The sequence below is a fragment of the Maylandia zebra genome, linkage group LG10 (genome assembly GCF_041146795.1).
Source record: "Maylandia zebra isolate NMK-2024a linkage group LG10, Mzebra_GT3a, whole genome shotgun sequence".
Classification (NCBI taxonomy): Eukaryota; Metazoa; Chordata; class Actinopteri; order Cichliformes; family Cichlidae; genus Maylandia; species Maylandia zebra.
In genome coordinates, this window is record NC_135176.1 from 28,509,669 (window position 1) to 28,530,944 (window position 21,276).

At 38.9% G+C, this 21,276-nt stretch overlaps 1 protein-coding gene across 2 annotated transcripts in view; it reads right to left on the minus strand.

Annotated features, from left to right (window-relative positions):
• Positions 1 to 1,850: 1,850 nt before the first annotated feature.
• doc2b (double C2-like domains, beta) overlaps positions 1,851 to 21,276 on the minus strand; it is a 188,730-nt gene continuing 169,304 nt past the window's right edge. For both annotated transcript variants that reach the window (XM_004551168.3, XM_004551167.3), the window contains 4 exons: positions 20,435 to 20,589; positions 8,461 to 8,542; positions 5,658 to 5,754; positions 1,851 to 4,279 (listed from right to left, as the gene is read on the minus strand). In XM_004551168.3, the coding sequence (XP_004551225.1) occupies positions 4,146 to 4,279; positions 5,658 to 5,754; positions 8,461 to 8,542; positions 20,435 to 20,589 (468 nt within the window). In that variant the 3' untranslated portion in view covers positions 1,851 to 4,145. The remainder of the gene's footprint in view (positions 4,280 to 5,657; positions 5,755 to 8,460; positions 8,543 to 20,434; positions 20,590 to 21,276) is intronic.

Here is a 21,276-nt window from a genome sequence, read left to right on the forward strand (position 1 = left end):
GAAATAGCCCAGAATGATGTCACATCATACTTTCCTGAAAAACAGGAATGAAATTGGCTCACAGGAATTACCTGCACGCATGCTGGGCTCAGTATTTGAACCTTTGACCGTAATTAATACGAGCAGAGATCATTGGAACAGTATGTATGTGACAGAAAGCAAGGATAAGCATAGTAGGTCCACTTCGACAAAATATATTAAAATTAAAACAATCATAAGTCATTCAAAGTAAAATGTTAACTCACTTAGAATTTTTTGAGCGAGATAAGCCCTGGTAGTCCGCTGCAGGGGAGTGAGTTCAACCATCTCTATTCCCAGATACGTGTGCTCAAATACAGAGCTTCAGATCCGACGTATGAACAATATGAACACTACAGAGCACTAAGGTGCAGGACTTACTGTGGAATAGAAGGGGTTAAACATGTACATTCTGTTTGATACATTTCTAGTGGAGGTGCTCACATAAAAAAACAACAATATAGTAACAATACACATACACTGCTAGTATATTAAAAATGCTGCCCTTCTCATCCATCTTAGCGAAGGTCGCATTGCACGACTGAACGACCGCAGTGACTTCAGCCAAAGAGGGCGCGTTTGCCCGTTTAGCAGCAAACTTGAACTTCAGCAGGAATAGGCTGTTGTAAACAATACATGCTTTTTGTGTTTTAATTTCTATTTTTTCTCTTTTTAAACATTTAATGTAAACTTCCTGTTTTTGAAATTCGGCCCTTTTGACAAACAGCAGGTACATTTTCATCCAGCTGAAAATGCCATCAGCGAAACTAATTTTCAGTAGTGTAAACAATAAGCTGCACACACGCGCACACACACAATAGAGCTTCCCAATCAGGTGGCATTGTGGCTCAACAAGTGATTTTCACCAGACGGGTCACCCACTGAACTTCATTCTGTTGTTGATTACAGCTGCACTCAGCTTTCCAACACTGGAGCACGCTGTGTGGCGTGACGACTGCACATAGCGACTATGGATGTTTCTTATTTTCTGCATGAAATATGACCACAGAGCATCAGAACAATGAGCTTTTTCTGCCTATATTCATATCCATGCAGCTCCTGGATAATCACAAAACCCCACAGTATCGTTACTATTCTGTGTTTTTTGCACTTGTCTAAGTGACCATCTGCCTCAGATTGACTCAGGGGCACTTTGCTGTTTGCAGTTCGAAAGAAATGTAATCATGCCCTTGACGTTTGAACCCATTTTCTTTCACTCTTAAGAAGTCTCAAACTTAAGAAGTTATTTTTGACCACAAAGAAAATCCAGCTGATTGAAAACAGCGCTGCGGCCTTGTACCCATGATTCACCTCTCAATTATATTATAACGCTCACTGGTTTCAGTTTTTCTGATTTTTTTGAAGTCTGGATGGGATGACTGAATGGAGCAAACACTTGCAGAGCCTCGATCCTCGACCACAAAAGTCAGCAGATGACAGTTGGAACTTAATCGGTGGTTGGTTCACATAGTTGGTGACATTTTGTCATGTCTCATACAGAAACATGCAGGGATGCCATGAATAACTGCTGTAAAGAAGCCTTAAGAAGGAATTTACGTTCAACGTTAGCGTATTAGTTCTTTAACCTCTTGTTTTAACCTTAAAGGAGAGCATCAGTTTTTACATGGATTTAAAGCCAGACTTTGTTACCTTAGTAACCCAGAGTGCCTTAGATTTCAGGGACGGGTTAGGGTGGTTGCTCCAGTTGTGATACTGTCTATCAAGGCCTCAACATGCTTCAAACAACGATCCCATCTTTATATAATTATATGTAGCAGCCATATTAACCTTGTTGTTTACACGTGTGTCTTCAACACCGTAGCTAAAAAGTCTAAAGAGCTTTAAAAAAAAAAAAAAGAGGTAACTGGACTTCTTCAATTCTAAAAACAAAAGGTCATGTGATTTATCACGAGTCACAAGAGGGTCGGTACCATCATACTTTGGCCCAACCCATCATGTGACCATCATGTGACCTATTGAAGTCAAACATCTTCACAAATTTAAAGAAGTCTAGTTGTCTGTTTTCTCAGGCTTTCTACACTAACGTGACCTGGATGACTAAGAAGCTACAGAGACACATTGTGCATGCCTGGTTTAAACACATCTGTGCCCTCTAAGTTTGTCTCCTTTTGAATCCCTGCACTGCTTCCAGGACTTTTTGTAGACACTGTATTTGATATGCTCCACTCCCTCAAAATGACGACCATTGCCTTGAATTTCACTATAGTGAATTTGGAAAGAAGTACGATTCTGTTGTTGTGGCTAAAAAACATTAGCGTGTGAAGAAAAACACTAGAGGTGAGGCTGTGTCTGCTAAATGTTCTTCTTCAGACTCTTTGGGAGGTAAAGGTAACTCTGTTTTAACTGAATTTTACAGTGCAAAACCCTATGAATGTGAAAAAAGCTCAATTCAGACCTGATGCACCACCTTTGGGCCTTTTCTTCTGTTATACTACTTAGATTCTTTGTTGTAACCAGAGATAGGCACAGTTACTGTATATCGAGCCCATGATGTGCCACACTGGGATCTGGATCTTTCTCAAGTTTCTCACCCACATCTTCCAAAGCCGAACCTTTCATATGATCATTGCTCTCTGTCACGGTGAAAGTGAATGATACACTCTCAAATGACAACTGCATGGCAGGAGTCTCGCATTCAGCTATCCATCGTTGCTGATATTAATTGGGGAGCGTGTGACTGTCTCTTCACGTTAGGCCTATGATGGACTCACACGAAGGGTCCAGGGTGTACCCAGCGCAGCTCCAATATGACTCGTAGTTGGATAAGCATGAAAAAACAAATGGATGGATGACTCGCCATCTGGTGCTGTGATGAAATCTGACTCCCACATACTATACATCAGTCTACAGCTGAATCCAAATAGATGGTGGAGGCTGTGAAAGTATACTTTTTTGTTGTAATTTAGACATATTGAAATCAAATGTAACTATATTCTTTAAACTGGCCACAGATGGATTAAATATGATGCCAGCAGGTTGATATTGTTTGCAATATCTTTCTTAACAAGTAAAACCCACAATTAAAAAAAAGGTTTTCTGCTTTAGAACTGCAAAAAGCAAAAATTATTTTATTAACTTATGGTTTAAAATAACTGAAACTATCTTTACAGAATAAAGTTAGTGAGTATTGGAGGGCATTGTAACTCCTTTCTACTTAAGACTCACTCTCGATGTGTTTGCAGACCACTTTGCATTTACTCATTAATCTCTGGTTTCTTCCTGTTTAAAGGGAGTTCTTCCTTCCCACTCTCGCTAGTGTCACTCTACTTGCACATTGGGGGCCTTCTAATTGTTAGAGGTTGCTGTTTATTATTGTAGATTATTTGGCTTACAATATAAAGTAGCTTTAGGCAACTCTTGCCACAACCCAGCTCTCTTTCTCTGTGGAGTTTTTGCCTTTACACAAGCTTCACTATTAACTCTATCAAACAAACAAAACAGCAGTTTTTTAGTTAGAGTTATGGTTCAGACATGGTTTGAAGCATAATGAGACCTCAACCTTTAAAGACTGTTCTCCATAAACTACACGAAGTCTCTATGGCATTGCTCTCATCTTCCCAAATGGAAAATACATGCTCCAAATCTAGAACTTGTATTAGTAATACGAAATATTTGCTACATCCTTTGTTAGTGTATCCACTACTTTAAATCCTAAGGCTGCTCATAGCCATGAAATTGAAATCATGAGGTTTTTCCTGTGCAGCTTTATGGATTAGTGGAAATTCTTTAACTGCTGTAAAAGATCTCATCAAATAGATTTTGCTTCTTTTATCTTCCACCGTTCATACAAGAATCCTTTAAAGTCAACACTACAATCCCTGTCAGTCATCTTGTGGATTGAATTTCTCTTAAAAACATGAAATGAGCAGCGGTGCAACCTCCTTTCTGTATGTGTGAAAGTGTTGTTGAACACAAACATGAGATGTGTATGTTTTAAACTCAGCCCTGTGGAGAGGAAATACTGTGTATTCCCAAAGAGAGGCGTCTCAGGTCGATGCGGGCAACACGAGGGTGACCCAGAGAAGACGACCTGGGTGGAGAGGACGGGGAGGATGCGGGAGTCCTGGTGCAGCCGGCGAACAGGTTGGACGAAGGATTGTGTGTGTTCAGTCATTTAATGAACCAGGTAATTCATTGGTCAACGTGTGCCAGCGTTCAATTTTTTTGTCCTTGTTTTTGAGGCAGTCAAACCAGTGCTTGAGCCTTTCTCCATTTGCATTGATACCCAGAGATACACCACCTAAAAGGAGGCACAAACACAGAATGAGTTCTTATTAGAAAGACAGGAGACTTATAATGCATCACATTATAATATCAGTTTATATTCTTAGCATCATAAAACAGCTGAAAAACAATATTAAAGATGAAAAACCTTTTACAAATTATTTATAAGTTGGTTTACTAAAGAGAATCAGTTATGTTCATTTCCAGCTCTGTGTGTTGCATCACTGGACTTTGCACGGCTCACATTAAAATAAAAATCCTTATATGTTCATCCTATATTAAAAGTTACAGCACCCTCCAGAAATTTATGCCAAATGTAGTGCTGTCCATTATGGTTGAACATTTAGTCTCATATGGCCAAAGAACGTTGTTACAATAGTCTTTTGGTTTATTCGGATGCAACTTTGCAAACCTGAGCTGTGCTGCCCTACTTGTTCAGTCTTTTTCTAATGCTATAGTCATGCACTTCAGCAGTGAACATGTTAACTGAGGCCTGTTGAGTCTGAGATTTTTTGCAGCTTCTCTGTGCGCTGCACAATCCGACCTTGGGGTGAATTTGCTGGGACGTCCTCTCTTTGGAAGATTGTGCCATTGTGTTAACATACATCTGAATGCTCCAGACCAGCAAAATTGCCAAAGCTTTAACCGTGGTGCTCACACAAACTGATGATCGGTTGATTTAGTGCATTTGATTAGCACTTAGCTGCTATTTACACTTTATATTCCTCTGGAAGCAGTGAGGACGTACTTAGCTTTTCACATGGCTGCACAGAGTGCTGTGAAAACTTTGTCACAGTACTGCAGATACATCTGAGGTCTTGTGTTTCCCCTGAGCTCCAAAGATCTGATTGGCTTTTTATACAGACAAACAGGAAACAGAAGATTCCAGCTGTGATTTGAAAGCACAGGACATGGCACATTTTTCAAAATGTGATCATATATATTGTGATAATGTGTAAGTTCATTATGATTTATCATATTATGTGTTGACTTGTTATATTACATTGTTTTGGGGGGGGTTATTCATAATGTTATTATATTAACCTCAGTTGTGACATCTTTTTGAGTTGGACCTCGTTTAATAGCTACTTCTTTAGATTTCTTTACCCTTTTTTGGAATTTATGGATAATGTTACAATTATTCTTAAGACTGTGAAATATCCACGCCACACAATCACAGCTTTTCCATCGCCCTTAAAAGTCTCATTACACAACAAACACACAATCCCACCTGTGTTGATCTCCATCTTTTTGTTGTAGCAGCAGTTAGTTTGTGTTTGCATTCCTTTTCATGTTGGAAATGCAAACCGAAACAAGTCCTTAAAAACATGCAGACCCCAGTAACCCTCAGGGAGTCTCAAAGTGTCAGCACAGTGAAGCCCAGCACTGCTTACCTATGAAGTCATTCGACTTTCCAATGTCGTAGTCCCATACGGTCACCTCCAAGGTCTTTTTGGTGAGGTCTGCATATTTTATGTCATAACAGAACTCCTGCAGAAAATAAAAGAGGGCAAAATAAGAGCTCCACAATTTTCTCTCTCAAAACACATGATTAATAATACCTCATCTTTTCAGATCACCACGTTGGGGCTTTAAGAGTTTATTTATTCTGATGGACCATCGTCACACACACACACAAAAACACTCTAATGTGCAGTTTTTCGGTTTGCATAATTATCAAAACAATTCTGAAAGCTTTTGTTTCATTTCCTGCTGAAATTCATTCAGAACGCCTCATTAGGTTTTAATATTTTGTTAGTGCCTTAAACAAGACGCTGTTTAATCTAGCTCTTCTCGCTCTAATGTTTTTTTCAGTCACTACATAACCAGACTCATTTTCGTTAGTTAAGGAAACTCACAGCACAGCAAAGGTGTCAACGTATCTTAAACTTGGAGCGGAGGAAATTAAATGCGGAATACACACACGGCTTCTGTAACAGCATGACAGTGTAATCGATACAGTCCACTGTCCACTAAATGAAACAAGCATTTTCTTCTGAAATCAATTTGCAGTTTGCGAAGCAACAATCTGCGGTTCAATCACCTTAATGAAACCAGAGCCTCGATATGGAGGAGGACCTCATTACTTGTCTCCAACGGAAAGGCCAGGAGGTGATGGAAGAGTATGGGCGCAAAAAAATGTCAGAGGAAATGTCAAGTCGCTGGCCTGTGTGAGCGTTCGGCTGGGGTACGTCCACTCGTATACAAGCAGAAACGTCCGAGCCGAGCTGCCCTGTGGCCCGTTCAGCCTCAAAAACATGTTTGGCATTCTTGTTCAAAACGTGGCCGAAGCAGCACCTGTCTGATTTCAATACAATTTAAAATCAGCCATGAAGGGAGGTGTTTGGCTGTGAGACTGAGGAGCTCCGGCTCAGCTAAGAAGAACATAAAGGTTGATTACTTAAATTGCTTCCTTCACGGTCAAAGCAGCGGTATACAGCATGGTAAAGGTCTGGAGGCAATGCAATAGCGTTCAAAATTATATTAAGCTCCCTGTTTTAACAAACATTATTTACATTTTTGGACAACTGGGCCAGAAATACTGACTTGCTTTTATAAACTAAAACGCATTGTCCTTTTAACTCTGGCTTTTCAGCTGCTAAATGTTTGCAAAGTACTCACAGTTGCAAACTACAGTTAAAAGTTAAAGTTAATTGTACTTTGCAACTGTCAGTACAGTGCCAGTTTTTACATACATATTATAATCTTACAGCCATCGTTTATGATGTTTATGTCCATCATAAACGATGGATATGAGTACCAATAACAGACAAACTAGGCAAAACCCTGGCAACTGCTGTCACTAGGTGAGACTAGTTGAAAGAGGGTGATGCATAAAAACCTTCTTGGACACTAGAAGATTGCTGTGGTTGTCTGCAGTTTGCATGGAAGACGGTGACGTGTCTGGAAACACTGATCAGCTACTTGCTGAGTGGCAGTGAAACTTGAACTTTCAGAGTAAAGGTTGTGCCTTAACATTTGTAAAGGTGCAACTTTTACTGTCGCTTGGTGAGTAGTTGGCAAGTGTTTGCAGACAGCTTGGTGTGTTCCATACAAATTAAATGTGACAATACTGATCTGCAAGTGACCACAAACACCACAGGGAGGCTTTTGGTGCAGTACCATACTGTATGTCTCTTTGGAACCAGTTTCACCTATCAGCTACCAGCAGGTAGCTGACTGGTCTCTAGACCTGTGGGATTAAAGCACACGGTGTCTCATGATGAAACCGCCATCGCCATCTTGATGTTTTGAAGCCTCACATTTTCTGATACACTTCTATATAACTTGAAGCCTTTTTACAACCCCATGGGGGTTAAAACAATGTAGATGTAATGTAACAGTAATGTAACAACAATGTAACAACAATGTAACAATGTAAAACAGACCCCTTCATGTTGGTTTTACTTTTTAGGTTAACCAAGCTTGTTAGTGTTAGCTGTCAGCTTAGCGCTCTCACATCAAAATATGCCCACTTATAGATTCAATAAACCAAAGGAGTGTTTATAGTTCTAAAACCAAGCCGACAAATGACTGGGTTATATCATTGTTTAATGTTTTTACCATTAAATGTATCAGGTTAGAAACTATATTTCTTATATGTAATATTTGCAATAAAATATCAGAATCCTGAAGGCATACACTATGAAAAGGGAAAAGGAGAAGACAAACTACAGGTTTTATAAAATCTGAAGGTTTGCCACTATAAAGAAAACTTTTACATTAAATATGAATTTTTCTCTCTTATTATTACCACTGCAAAAAGTATTTATTGGTGCAGATAGAGCCATTAAAACTTTATTTTCAAAGCTTCAGAGCTTCAGGCATTGATAGGACTAAACAGTCACTTAATAAGTTAACCAGTCAGTAACTTGGCTCATCGGTTTTATAAGAGAAGATCAATAGAAGTTCAGTCCTGATAAAATACACCTGAGTTTTAGCCCGTCTTCAGTGGTAAACACTTGGCTAAACAGGACTTTAATTATTTAAGTTATTTTTTGGTTCTGCAGCTTTTTTAAAAAGCCATCTTGTTATGAATTAAGAAAAATTCCAACAGTGTTGCCCTGTCAAAGTGGCTTTTGTTGGTCCCAGGGTTATGAAGGTCGCTCAGCACATAAAGCACCAGATAAAGCTCAGGCAACAATAAACAGGAATAAAATAGAAAGAAATGCTGCAAGGTTTAGCTGTGGTTTATACCTCATTGAACTCAGGATTGAGCGTCTTCTTTTTCACAGCAGTCTTGTGCTTTGACTTTTTGTTCTCGTCTGGCTTCAGATACCTGCAGGACAGAGAGGGGAGGAAAGAAAAGAAGATTTAATACAATTTTCTGATGCTTATATTTATGAGTGAAACAGCAAAAATGAAAATATTACATATCCCTGCAGAGCACACGGTGCTCATGTGTTATTTGAAACCACCATCAGTAATGTGAAGCCTCACACAGTGGTCAGACAGCACACTGTACATTTCTCAGCTGTTATATTGTTCTGTCCTCCAGGGGGTGCTGTGGGACTGCCCTACATTCAACCACACAGCTGCATTACATTACACTACACACACACTAAATCACTACATCATCTGATTTTTAGAAACTCCAGATGTTATTAAGGCTTTTCTTTTCTCAGCTTGCAATCCAAAGACCTTGTGGTGCTTTCCCCTGCAGCTGCAGTCCCACTCTATCAAGACTGATGTCCCACACGTGGTTAGTTAAACAATAACATTTCACTCTAGTGTCTGCTTGATGAGATTACCGTGGAGAAGACATCTCACCTCATAACAAAAAGACATTTCCAAAATCAGTCGATACTCCTGCGCATTACTGCAGAGAAGGTCTCCAGTCTCTAGTTTATTTAAACCCTTCATCTCAGATTCTCTGTGTGAGGTTTCTGGATGTTGGTCATTTGTTCCTATTATTGGCTTTCCAACCTTTTTTTGTGGAGCTTCTGGGAGTCATACCACACTTCACTTTGCTAGACCTTAGACAAAACTAATTCATGTTTATTTCTTTAGGTTTTTAGCGAGATTAACATTTTAGAGCCTGTGATATGTACTGCTGTTACTGTGACTCAGGCATGCAGCAGTAACCTATAAACTATTCTCTGCTGACTGCCAAAATCTGGGGGCTTCCAGTGTAGCCGGTGGATATGGCGGGGTAAAGCTTACTATGCTGTGTGCCGGTGACACATTTTGAAAAGTTAATAAACTCCTTTTTTGGCAAATGCAGTGCTTCATTTGGCCATCACAGGGACTGTTTACCTGCAAGCATCCAAAGCCAGCTCAAATGTGATTTGTCAATAAAGCTTGAGGACTGCAGAGGGTAAAACTAATTTTCCAGTTTCAAAAACTCTCTCGTTTTATAGCTGATAAACACAGTATAAATGGCCAGTAACACTTTATAATGTGGCCTCAACTCAGGAGTAATTCCCCTGTAATGTAATGGAATATCAAGGTATTTTATTTAAATTACAATGTAATATATTGACCCACAAATATACTAAGCCAGGTTTTTGCAGGACAAAAAAAGAATTATTTTGAAGTGTTACCAAATTAACTTTTTTATTTAAAAAGATAATTTTCATACACATTATTCTGCCGATGAAGGGAGGGAGCATGCAATCGTTCTGTTTGTTTGTGTGTCTCTTTATTAGCACTCCAGGGTCCACAGTTTCAACATATCATGTTCAGATTTAACTTTACAAAAATAAGCTTTCAAGAGGGGCAGAGATGTAATCTGATTACCTTTTTCAAGTAACGAGTAATTAAAGGGATTACTATTGCAAAAAAAGTAATTAGATTACTGTTACATTCACCGTAAGCATGCTGCGTTACTAAACCGTGGTTTTGTTTGTGAGAGTGTCTCATGACAATGACGTACAAGCGTGCGACGTGCGTGGCAGCAACAGACGTGCGTAGATCAACAATGGATAATATGGAGTGCGGGAGAGAGTACTAGCATACAGCATTTAAAGCTCGGAAGTACTGACATTACTTTTAGCATATATAATTATTCTTTTAATATACTGAAATATGCAGAAAATAGGTTTAAATGTTAAACAAATTTCTTCCAATCAAAGACAGTTGCATATAATTTAATTTCTGCTTGATGCAATGTGCATAAAGTAACATAAAACATAAAATCAGTAACATAATGGATTACTTTTTTGGAGAAGTAATCAGTAATTAGTAACCAGTGTTGGGTAAGTTACTTTAAAATAGTAACTTAGTTACATTACTAGTTACTTCTCTCAAAAGTAACTCAGTTACTTCAAGTTACTCGTTACTTTCAAAGTAACTAGTTACTAGGGAAAGTAACTTTGGTTTTACTCAGAATTCTCTTGTTAATGTGTTTCTTCCATAACTTTGCCAGTCTTCTAGCTTGCTTACTTGCCACAAATGCACTGTGCCACCTACCAATAGAAAGGAAAAGATAATGTGCATATTTCCACGAGAGAAATCCCACGCCTGGACCGTCGTTGACTGCTGCCATGATTCTAGCCTACGTCACAGCGTCATGTGCGCCTTTTACATCCAACACAAAAACTGCAGTCGTGGTGCTTTCGATTGTACTCAGAACTCGGAAATTCTGCCTTCTGAATAGGAAGATGTAGGTAACACCAGACTGCAGATGAGCTGCATACAGGGCTGGACTGGGACAGAAAATTGGCCCGGACATTTTGACTAGAGACTGGCCCACCATTATAGGAAAAATCATAAAGCCTTTGAATGAAAATAAACACTATTGTGACAGTGATGTACACTGTTTTGATGGTATATATGCATCAATCTATCAATCGTTTGTTGTAAGATTCAGATAATTATTTTTTTAAAAGCTAGACATTTTAAATGAGAATAAGAAAGAAAAGTATTTCTTTGTGCCCCCCATTCCCTGTTAATGCCCTACATGGACCCCTGGCAAAACTTTGCTAGATCTGCACCTGCACAGTTACCAGCTGTCAGCTACTTAGAAAAGGATCCTGGTGTTATTTGTCTCTCAGAAACAGTTCATAACTTCCCTTCAACTCATTCATGTCACCTAAAAGGTAAACCTGTTTCTCCATCACAGCTCTGATGATTCAGTAAGGATATCTCCTGGTTTCATCTTCATGTTTCCCTCTCACCACATATCCAAACCGACATCCTGACCAGCAGCTTTTTTACAGCTGTGGCTCCAGCAAACATCAGCTGATACTAGAAATTAATATTAAATAAATTCTAACAACAGCTGATCAAGCTTAAACATGCTGCTGTTGTTTAGCGCGACATCCGCTGGTTTCCTCTTTCGGCGCAAAGTGGGGAATAAACAAATAAGAGAGCCGATCAGCTGATCATTGATCAGTTTTCATGATTGAAGTAGAAACAGGAGAATGAGAGAAGAAGAGGCAGCTGTGCAGCAAAGACACAGAATAACTACAGCTTTGTGTCTTTTTCATTGTAGCTGAATTACGGGACAAACTGTTCCTTTTCACCTCAATACGAAACGCGTAATATTTTCTCTGAATACCAGACGGGATGGTTGGCAACTCTAATAACTTATGAACAAAATAAAGTTAAACATCATTAACATCATAGCACCCACCCAGCTGTATAGAAACTCCGTCATGCTAGCTAGCACGCAGTACGGAAAAAGTTAGAATAACGAAAATAAACTGCACTTAAACTTGGTTCATATCTGACCCAGAGAGACTGCAGGTCATAACTTCTTACCTGAAGTTCAGTTCACACTTGGACCGGCGGCCGCCTCGCGTCTCTTTTCCTTCTGCGTCCCTTTTCCTTCATCCACCCGCTGGCCTCCACCACTTGCTAATGTTACTGAATCTGTGGAAACTCCGCGATGCCACCACACGAAGTAACGAGTAACGACCCTATCTAAATCCCAGTAACGAGTAACGCGTTCCTGATTTTGGCATAATAACTAGTTACCGTGCTCGTTACCACAATAATAACGTAGTTACTGTAACGCGTTACTTAATAACGCGTTAGTCCCAACACTGTTAGTAACTAATTACCATTTTCAAGTAACTTGACCAACACTGCTTGGGGGACATGAGCATCTTGGCTGGCTAAGCGTTCGACCTTGACCTTAATTGTTATGGCCAAAGGTCATTATGAGTAATATATCATAAGAAGTGTCATGGAGAGAGCTGCACAACACCCTATGATGTTACAATGAAGCCATGACAGGCTGATGTCATCAAACTGTAATAAAATTATAATAAAGGATCAAAGTTTTGACTCTCGCCCTTCAGTGATACTGCTCTTGTTTACACTATGTGTTCTTTGTTTTCAGTATTCCAATGACATTTACCTGATTGGTATACATTCAGTTCATACCAAGCACAAAATGTTTAATAACTGGAATAAATAAACTCATTGTTGATTTGTGTTTATTGAGGGTTAAGAATCATTTTTGAGTGTAGATTTTAAGGAATAGTATCATAAAAGAGTGTGTAATGTGGCAATTGGATACGTGGATAACAAGATAAAGAGCAGCTATATAAGATAAAAATGTAACTGCTCTGATACTTTGTTTCTTTTAAGTAAATTAAAAACAATTTAATATATTGTGTTTAGTTTCAGTTGATAGTTTTGAGTTATATACAAATGCCAATCCATCTCCAAATGTATCAGTGTACAATAATAATAAAGTTAATATGTGCACAATTTTGCACCTTTTTTCTCTCCACCCTTTAAAAAGGTAGATTTTTGTAACTTTTAGATTAAAGAGCAAAACTGGCAACTAAGACTGGTTTTGAAAATGAAGGCTACAAATATCAATATCAATTACAAGAGCTCCTGTCAGGGGTGAAAAGGCTGTATCTTAGAGGGAAGTGCTCCAGTAACAAGCTTTTTCACCCTAAAAGTTACAGTCAGGCAGTATTTTCTTAGATGTCTTGTTTTCTTAGTATATGAAATGGGTGAACGCATTATTTAAAGACTCTCAGCATAATGCATAACAGTTTAACAACTAGCTCTAAAACTGCTCAGAACATCATCATAAACGAACATGTTATGTTATTTTAGACTCCATTATCCTTGTTGAAGTGTATGTACCACACAGAAAATTGAGAGTATGTTGTGGAATATGCAAACGAAATTAACTTTAAATTAGCCGAGGCGTTCCTGGTGTGCTCACAAAATGTAACAATGTGCTTATCATTTTCAGTTTGCATTCGCTGCAGTTTGTGAGTCAGAGGAGAAAACAGGGCCTTAGTGCTGCTGTTTCTCTGGAAGAAGGCGTGTGTGTGTGTGTGTGTGTGTGTGTGTGTGTGTGTGTGTGTGTGTGTGTGTGTGTGTGTGTGCACGAGTGAAGGTTAGACCTTTGCTTCTGTTCTGTTTTCATAAATGATGCACAAGGCAACTTTGTACTTATCTCAAAACCAGCATAGTGCATGTTGTTTAGCACCTCTGTGCTTTTGGCCAAGAACAGTTTTTGGGTGGTATTGCTCATTCTGATGTGGTATATTTCATTGCAATTACAGTACCTCATCACATCCCTCTCTTCTGTTATGTGCCCATTGGACCCTCACAGACTTCAATTTCCCAAGGTAACAAAGAGACTTAAAGGGAGGCTAAGTGGGTTATTCCTCACAAGTGTACCCCAGAGGGAGTGGAAGCTGAAATTGTTGATGAGGACACTGCGGCGAACCTAATCGTTATCACGTAATGGGATTACTGACCCCCTGGCAAAAAAAAAAATCTAAGGGTGAAAGTTATGATGCAAACAAAGCAATTCTGCAATATGATGACTTTAAATATTTCCCTGTGTGCGTATGCCATGATTGTAGAGTACAACTATGCCTATGAGTTTTAAAATATACTACTCTTTACTTCAAAGCCGATGAAATGTACTTGTCATTGACTGAATGGCCATTAAAGAGTGTAAAGTACTCCACTACCTTGTTGACTAATGCGTGTCTGAATTCTACTTTCGCGCAATTTCCGAATATCCCCGACATTACCAGCACATTAGAGCAAATGGCTTAACGTTCATTGACAGCTGTGACTTGATCCTTCAGATAGACACTTAGAAGAAATCAGGTAGCGACAGAGAAATCCTGTGGCGCCGTTTATGTGTCAGATTATACATTTTCTTTATTCTCCTTCACGTGAATCAGTCAGTAAATCTATTATCAGCCTCGGTGTCCTTCAAGCTTGGGGAAGATTTTTATCCGTCCTCTGACGGTTGGAAAATTGTTGCCGGTCCCTCTCCACTGAAAGGAGTCGCGCTTTTGTTCTCGAGGTGTGCACAGCAGAGTCGGAAATTAATTGCACTTTCATTGCTCAGCCAGATGAAAGACTTGGGAAATGTTTGTGTGATAAACAGGATTGTCCTTCGAATTGTAGCCTGTGGATGGCACAGGTAGTGTAACATCAGCACTGCCAGCCAGCTAATCCATTTCAGCACCTTTAAAATGTGCCACATAACAATGGAGAACAGCATTAATGTGAGCATCAGGAGTTTGAAAGAGAACTGCTCGCTCCTCAGGTTGCCATTGTTTGGAATTTTGGCCATGCTTAATATGAGCATCCACCATTGCAACATCATATACACTCACCAGCTAATGCATTAGTCAGTAAACCTATTACTGGCTATTGTTCAACTGCTCATTAGTGCAAATAATAATGAGCCAATCACATGGCATCAACTCAGTGCATTTAGGCGTGTAGGCATGTACAAGAGAACCTGCTGGAGTTTGAACTGAATGGGGAAGGAAGATGATTTAAGTGGCTCTGAACATGTGTAGGGTTCACAAAAAGTGCTCAGAAACAGAAAATAGCCAGTTTGTAGCAGTTTTCTGGAGATAAATGCCTTGATGATGTCATAGGAGAGTGAACAGACTGATACAGATCGGACTACAGAGTAGGGCTGGGCTATATCATACTGTTCACGGTAAACCGGTGTAATGTTGGGCAATGATAAGAAAATGAAATATTGCGATAGAATATGGGTAAAACGCGCATGCGCAGTGCCTTTGTTTACATACGCACATGGCTGCGACGCAGAATGAGAAGAGCGAAAGTGGATCGTTGAATGAAACGGATGAACCAGAACTGGTTTGTAAAAATGCTGCAACTTCACTGGTGTGGAACTGGTTTGGCTTTCGTCCGTCAGATACACAACAAAGCACTATTTTTGGTAGAGCATGCTAGCGGGCCGTCGTTATTACCGTGTTTTTTGGAAAATATGGCACACTTCGACAGTGCCCCTTATAATCCTGTGTGCCTTATGTATGAATTCTGGTTGTGTTTACTGACCTTGAAACGATTTTATGTCGTATACGGCGCTGGAAAAATCTGTCAAATGTTTCAGTATGACTTTGCTAAGCTACAAAGCCGCACCGCTTGATGGATTGTCGGAGCTTTACGGCTATTGTAGGCAGGAGCCTCGCGGAGTGATACGTACTGCACTTCAACATAATATTACCGTATTGTGTGTGTGTATAACCTCTTTTTAGGTTTTGTGGATATTATACATGGTTATGCTGATGATATGTCGGCCAATTTCCACTGGAAATGCCTTTTGGTTAAACTGTCAGCAAGGAATTGCATTTGCACTGCAAATTTTTTATATAACTTTAATGCACTTAAAAAGCTGCTTGTGTAAGTGCAAAATACATTGATGTTTTTGGGGTTTTTTGCACTAATAAAGTTGAGGAGTTGTAAAGTATTTTGTCTAGTGTCAATTATATCGTCAGTTATATCGTTATCGCAAATTTTCTAATGTATATCGTGATAGATATTTTTGGTCATATCGCCCTGCTCTACTACAGAATACCAGGTTCCATTCCTATGAGCAAAGAACAGGAAACTGAGGCTACAATTCACACGAGCTCAGGAAACAGAAGATTGGACAAACACTGCCTGGCCTGATGAAACTTCAGACGGTGGGTCAGGCAGTTCAGACTGCTGGTGGTGGTGTAATTGTTTTCTTGGCTTTGTGTGCCTACCTGAATATTGTTGCTTACTATGTCCATCCCCTTATAACTCATGGTATCTAGTTTACATTATAAAAGCCAACTGCAGCGACTAAAGTCATTTTGTACCATATAAATAAAATAAAATTGAATTGAATAGAAAACGAGTTCGGTGCACTCAAAAGGACTTAACAGTAACTACACCTCAATCCAATAGAGCAACATTGGGATGTGGTGGAATGGGAGATTCACATCATGGATGTGCAGTCGACAAATATGCAGCAACTGCTCGATGATGTAATGTCAACATGCTGCTGAATCTGTGCCATGAATAATTAATGCAGTTCTGAAAGCAAAGAGGGTCCAACCGGTTACTAGTAAGGTGTAACTTTAAAAATGTGGCAGAGTGAGTGTATATGGAAAAAAATTAATTATAGTATTTTTGGCGCCTACATCATATTTTGTCTTATTTTAAGGCCTTTAAGAGTGACACAGATCGGTCGATGTAATTTAAAGTGTAAACATCGTGATTGTCAGTGAATGGTTTAATTTTCTCTTTCCTGCAATTTCATGTGCAGACGCATGATTCAAAATTCAATTACTCAATAACAGATTGTAGAATAAATTACTGCATGAGTCAATGAAGGCACAATACATTACTATGAAATTGTGAGGTAATTCAGGAAAATGGTTCAAATGTGACTCATAGTTGTTCCTGCTTTAACAATAAAATAGTTGCATGGGTTATTATTGTGCCATTCCAGCAGTGTTTATTTTCCTATGTTAGCTTAAATTTTTTCATAAAAATGACTTTGCCCAAACATTTAATGAATCCACTTTTATAACAAAGCCTGGGTGTTTGATTTCCTGTTGCACTGGCCTAAATCGAGGAGGAGATAAATGGCGTGAGTGGGTTCCCTGCTGGGTTTTTGTTACGAAAGCGGTACAAAATAAGCAAATCACTGTGAACATGGCATTTCAACCTGCAACAGCAAGAGCAGTCTGCTAATGTAACAAGAAAAAGGATGGAAATATATTTTCTGATAAGAAACAGAAGTGCTTTGATGACCATTTATAACATGAGGATTACATTTACAAAAACACAGAAATGTCCTGAGGTGAAGTTTAAAGCGTTTGGTCAGCTATGGAGACAAAATAAAACCTTCTTCAGTTGATTTATCGGAACTATAGTTATGATTTGGATTGATTGGCATTGTGTGATTTTTCACTTACTATTTCTACTTTTACTACTATTACTACTAATAATATTTTATTTTTAATAGGCAATTTGTGTCTCCCTACAGAATATATGTGATTTGTGATCACATACAGTAATGTTCAGGTTAGATCTCTATCTATCACACAAAAGCATTGATATTATGGACGCTCATCATCAAGAGTCAGGTGCATAAACTTCATAAACAAGAAAGCGTGGAAGTTATGGTTTGATGACCCAAAAGCCTGAAAGTCAAAATCATGAAATCAGTTCATATAAATTATACATAAAGGCAAAACTTTTACGATAAGGCATTTCCACTAATGCAGAATTGGTTCTGTTCTGGTTCAAAATCTAAATTTGAACTCTTCCACTTACGTAATAATTAAGGATTTAAGGAAGAGATTAATTTGCGAGCTTTAAGGATTCTAGCCAATCAACTTTTGTTTACCCCATTGGCAGATGTTGTTCTCAAAACAAGAACGTTTTGTCAGTTTTCAGAGTATCTGGCTTATTTCAAGTAGAGCCCTTTTGCAGTGTACCCTGTAACTGGTAAATAAAGCTCAAGATGAGCTGAAATATCTTATTATGAAAAAGTTATTTTCCTAGAATGAGCTTAATTTTCTTGTTAAGAATATGTTTTGTTTTTAGACAAAAAAGAGAAAACACATCCATAAACAAGGTTTTTTTAACTTTCTTGAAAATCATTTTTGCAGTGTAGGGTTAATGACACTCTTCTTCATGCTGAATGAATTCAAATTATATCGTCATATATTTAGATTTTAAAAAAATGACACTAATAATGGGGGAAATGCTAAAATTCATCCTCGCTTAAGCTAACTTTGTTTTGCTGTGATTGCTCACCTTGTTGTATTTTCTGTGTGATAACCTTCAAAATCATCTATTAGCACTTATTTCTGCATTATAACATCATTACTGATATCATATTTACATATTTTCAACCTGTTATTAACAAGTAATCATATTGTTACTAAACTATTACAATTCTCTTTTGCCTTTGTCTGCATTTTTAATGTTTTTACTTTATATGTACTTTGTTGTGGGCATTTGAATTATCTGACTATAAGCTCCAGCAGTAAAGTTTGATAATTACATGGTACTGCTTTTCCTACTGCCACATTATTAGCAAGCAGTAATATAAAGTGCTAGTAAAAGAAGTTTGCAGCCAAAAGGTTGGTTCATGCTGGAAACCACTTTGTCTTTGATGTAAATATGTAATTGTGTATGTTTCTGTTCTGTGTCTTGTGTACTGTTTGTTGTATATGTGTCTTTCTTGCTGCTGTTACACCCAGATTTCCCCTTGTGGGACAATTAAAGGATTATTCTCACTAAATCACAGGTCCTCAGCCACGATGACTTACTCGATCTGTTGTGCTTAACTGGGAGAAAAACATGGAAAAGTCGTGTCTCACCTGGTTATTATATATGTCTGCACCACAACCATATCCTACTGATGTTTCTGTGCTGTACTACAAAAAATGCTTTCAATCTGTTGCTAAAACCTTGCAGAGAAGCAATAGAAGGTCACCCATTGTGCCTGTTTTCTGACTCAGTCCTACAAAACTTTTCTTGAAAGACAACATAGAGCCACCAAAAATCCACATAGAAATGTTATCAAGTCATCTAAGATGCTCATGCTCCCAAAAATTAAAGGAATATTTTGAGAACACAATCTGATCTTAATGGGAAAATAAATCATGCTGGATTATCTATACTAATATGGACTGGATAATAGTATCCATTCCTTCTTCCTCCAGCAACTGCGTGCAAAATCTTGGACATGAGGGATATTGTTGTCCTCTAAGAGGAACCCAGGAACCACTGCACTAGCATGATGTCTGAGAATACGCCTAAAGAGGTCATACTGAACAACATTACAGCATAACCTTCTCCAGACCGCTTCACATCTGTCACACGTGCTCATGGTGACCCTCCTCTTATCTGTTAAAAGCACAGGGTACCAGTGATGGACCTACCACTCTCATGAAGTCTGTTTCTGATTGTCTGGTCGGAGACATTCACATCACTGGCCTGCTGGAGGTTATTTGGTAGGACTCCAACAGCACTCATCCTGCTCCTCATAACCCAGTCCTCCTGATGGGATAAGGGCCTTCTACAGCCCTGAACATCTATCCCAGAGTAACTGCCTGTTTCCTGGTATCTCCTCCATGCTTGTGTTCTTCAGTCAGAAAGAATCAGGAGGATAAAAATGTCAGCGGCCCCCACCTGTAAAGCCATTCCTGTTTTAGGGGTTGTCTCATTGTTGCCCCTCCAGTGCACCTGTTGTTTATTTCATTAACATCAAAGCAGCCGAAACTGATTAACAACCTCCTCTGCTACTTTGACCAGATCAATATCCCACAGGTTTAATTGACTTGATTGATGCTATACTCTGACTAAAAAGTGAGAGTAGTGTATGTTCTTTTCTATTTCCTCTGCTCTGATTAAACTGATTATCAAGCTTAGACAGTTTTACTTCCTCAAACTTCTGTACATGACTGTATAAATTCTTGTTCCTCACAACAGTGCCCACTGCAGTCACCAGAGATACACTGAAATCTGGCAAGTCGAGAAACAGAAGATCATCTGACAGGTTGTAGCAAACACTTCTGTCCTTGTTATCTAAGCACGGAGAGGTAGACCTGAAAGTGAGTGCTTTCAAAGGTGTGTAAACATGGCTGTGTATGAAGTTATATTAAGTACAGTACAACAAACTGCAGCATCACGCTCGTGGTAAAAACACATTTGCTTTTCTTCCCTTTTCCAAATAAGTTAATCTGGAGCACCTGTCTGGTTCTATGATTGCTCCCTCGTCAGAGGTTGGTGCAGATCTCAGGGGTGAATAAAATGAAAATAAAATTACTACTGATAGATAATGACTGCCAAAACTATCAAAGTAAATCCCTTATTATCCTTTTTGCTTAATTGGGGTTTTTAACCTTATTAAATCTGCTCCCTGGAGATGGTAAAACAGCCCCAGTTTCTTTTTGGATGTGCCTGCCAGTGTTTGCATACTGACGTTTTGACGTAGGGGTCGGAGAAGCCGTTGGCATCCATGGCGGCAAGGTGAGCACAGCGTATGATGCCCACTACCAGGCAAGATTTCTGGGTGTTGTACTTCAGAGAAATCATGATTCGTCCACGTTCCTCCAGAGACTTGTCTTCCGTCTTGACCTGCAGGGTGGAAATGAGAAGATTTAGGAACCAGCTGAGCTTTCAAAAGACTGACAGTTATGCCAACAAGCGCCTTGGCCAAAAATCAAACGCAATTATTGAAGAAAGTCAAGCGACTCACAACAAAAGGATGATGGCGGTGTGACCACAAACATCTTTAACATAGAGTCTTTTATTTTTATCAGGCTTGGATGAACTTTTTCTGTCACCTCTAGGTCAGAAGTTTAACTACACATGTAATCTCTGCAATATCATAATGTAGAAAAAGTGCAGTTTCAACAATATGTCTCACTTTTTCTACATTAAAAGAGATGCAGCGATAGCAAATGAAAGAAACCTCTTGGGTTTAAATAGTAAGAAATGAATGAATTAAAGTTCTAGTAGCTGATTGTTTAGACCAGCAGTCCCCAATTCCCGGGCCACGGGCCGGTACCAGTCCGTGAGTCGTTTATGGTTTATGTTTCAGGGGTTTTATCATTATTTGTTTAGCGTTGTTATCATTAACTCGTTTTCCCTGGGTCTTTTTTTGTGTGTTATGAGTAAATCTTCTTTTTTTTGGTACCGGTACTGGTTTTATTTTGTTGTATTTATCCACGACAACTTAAAGGCCTGTCCATGAAAATATTGTAATCAGTCCATGGCGCAAAAAAGGTCGAGGACCGCTGGTTTAGACTGTCCTGTAGTTAT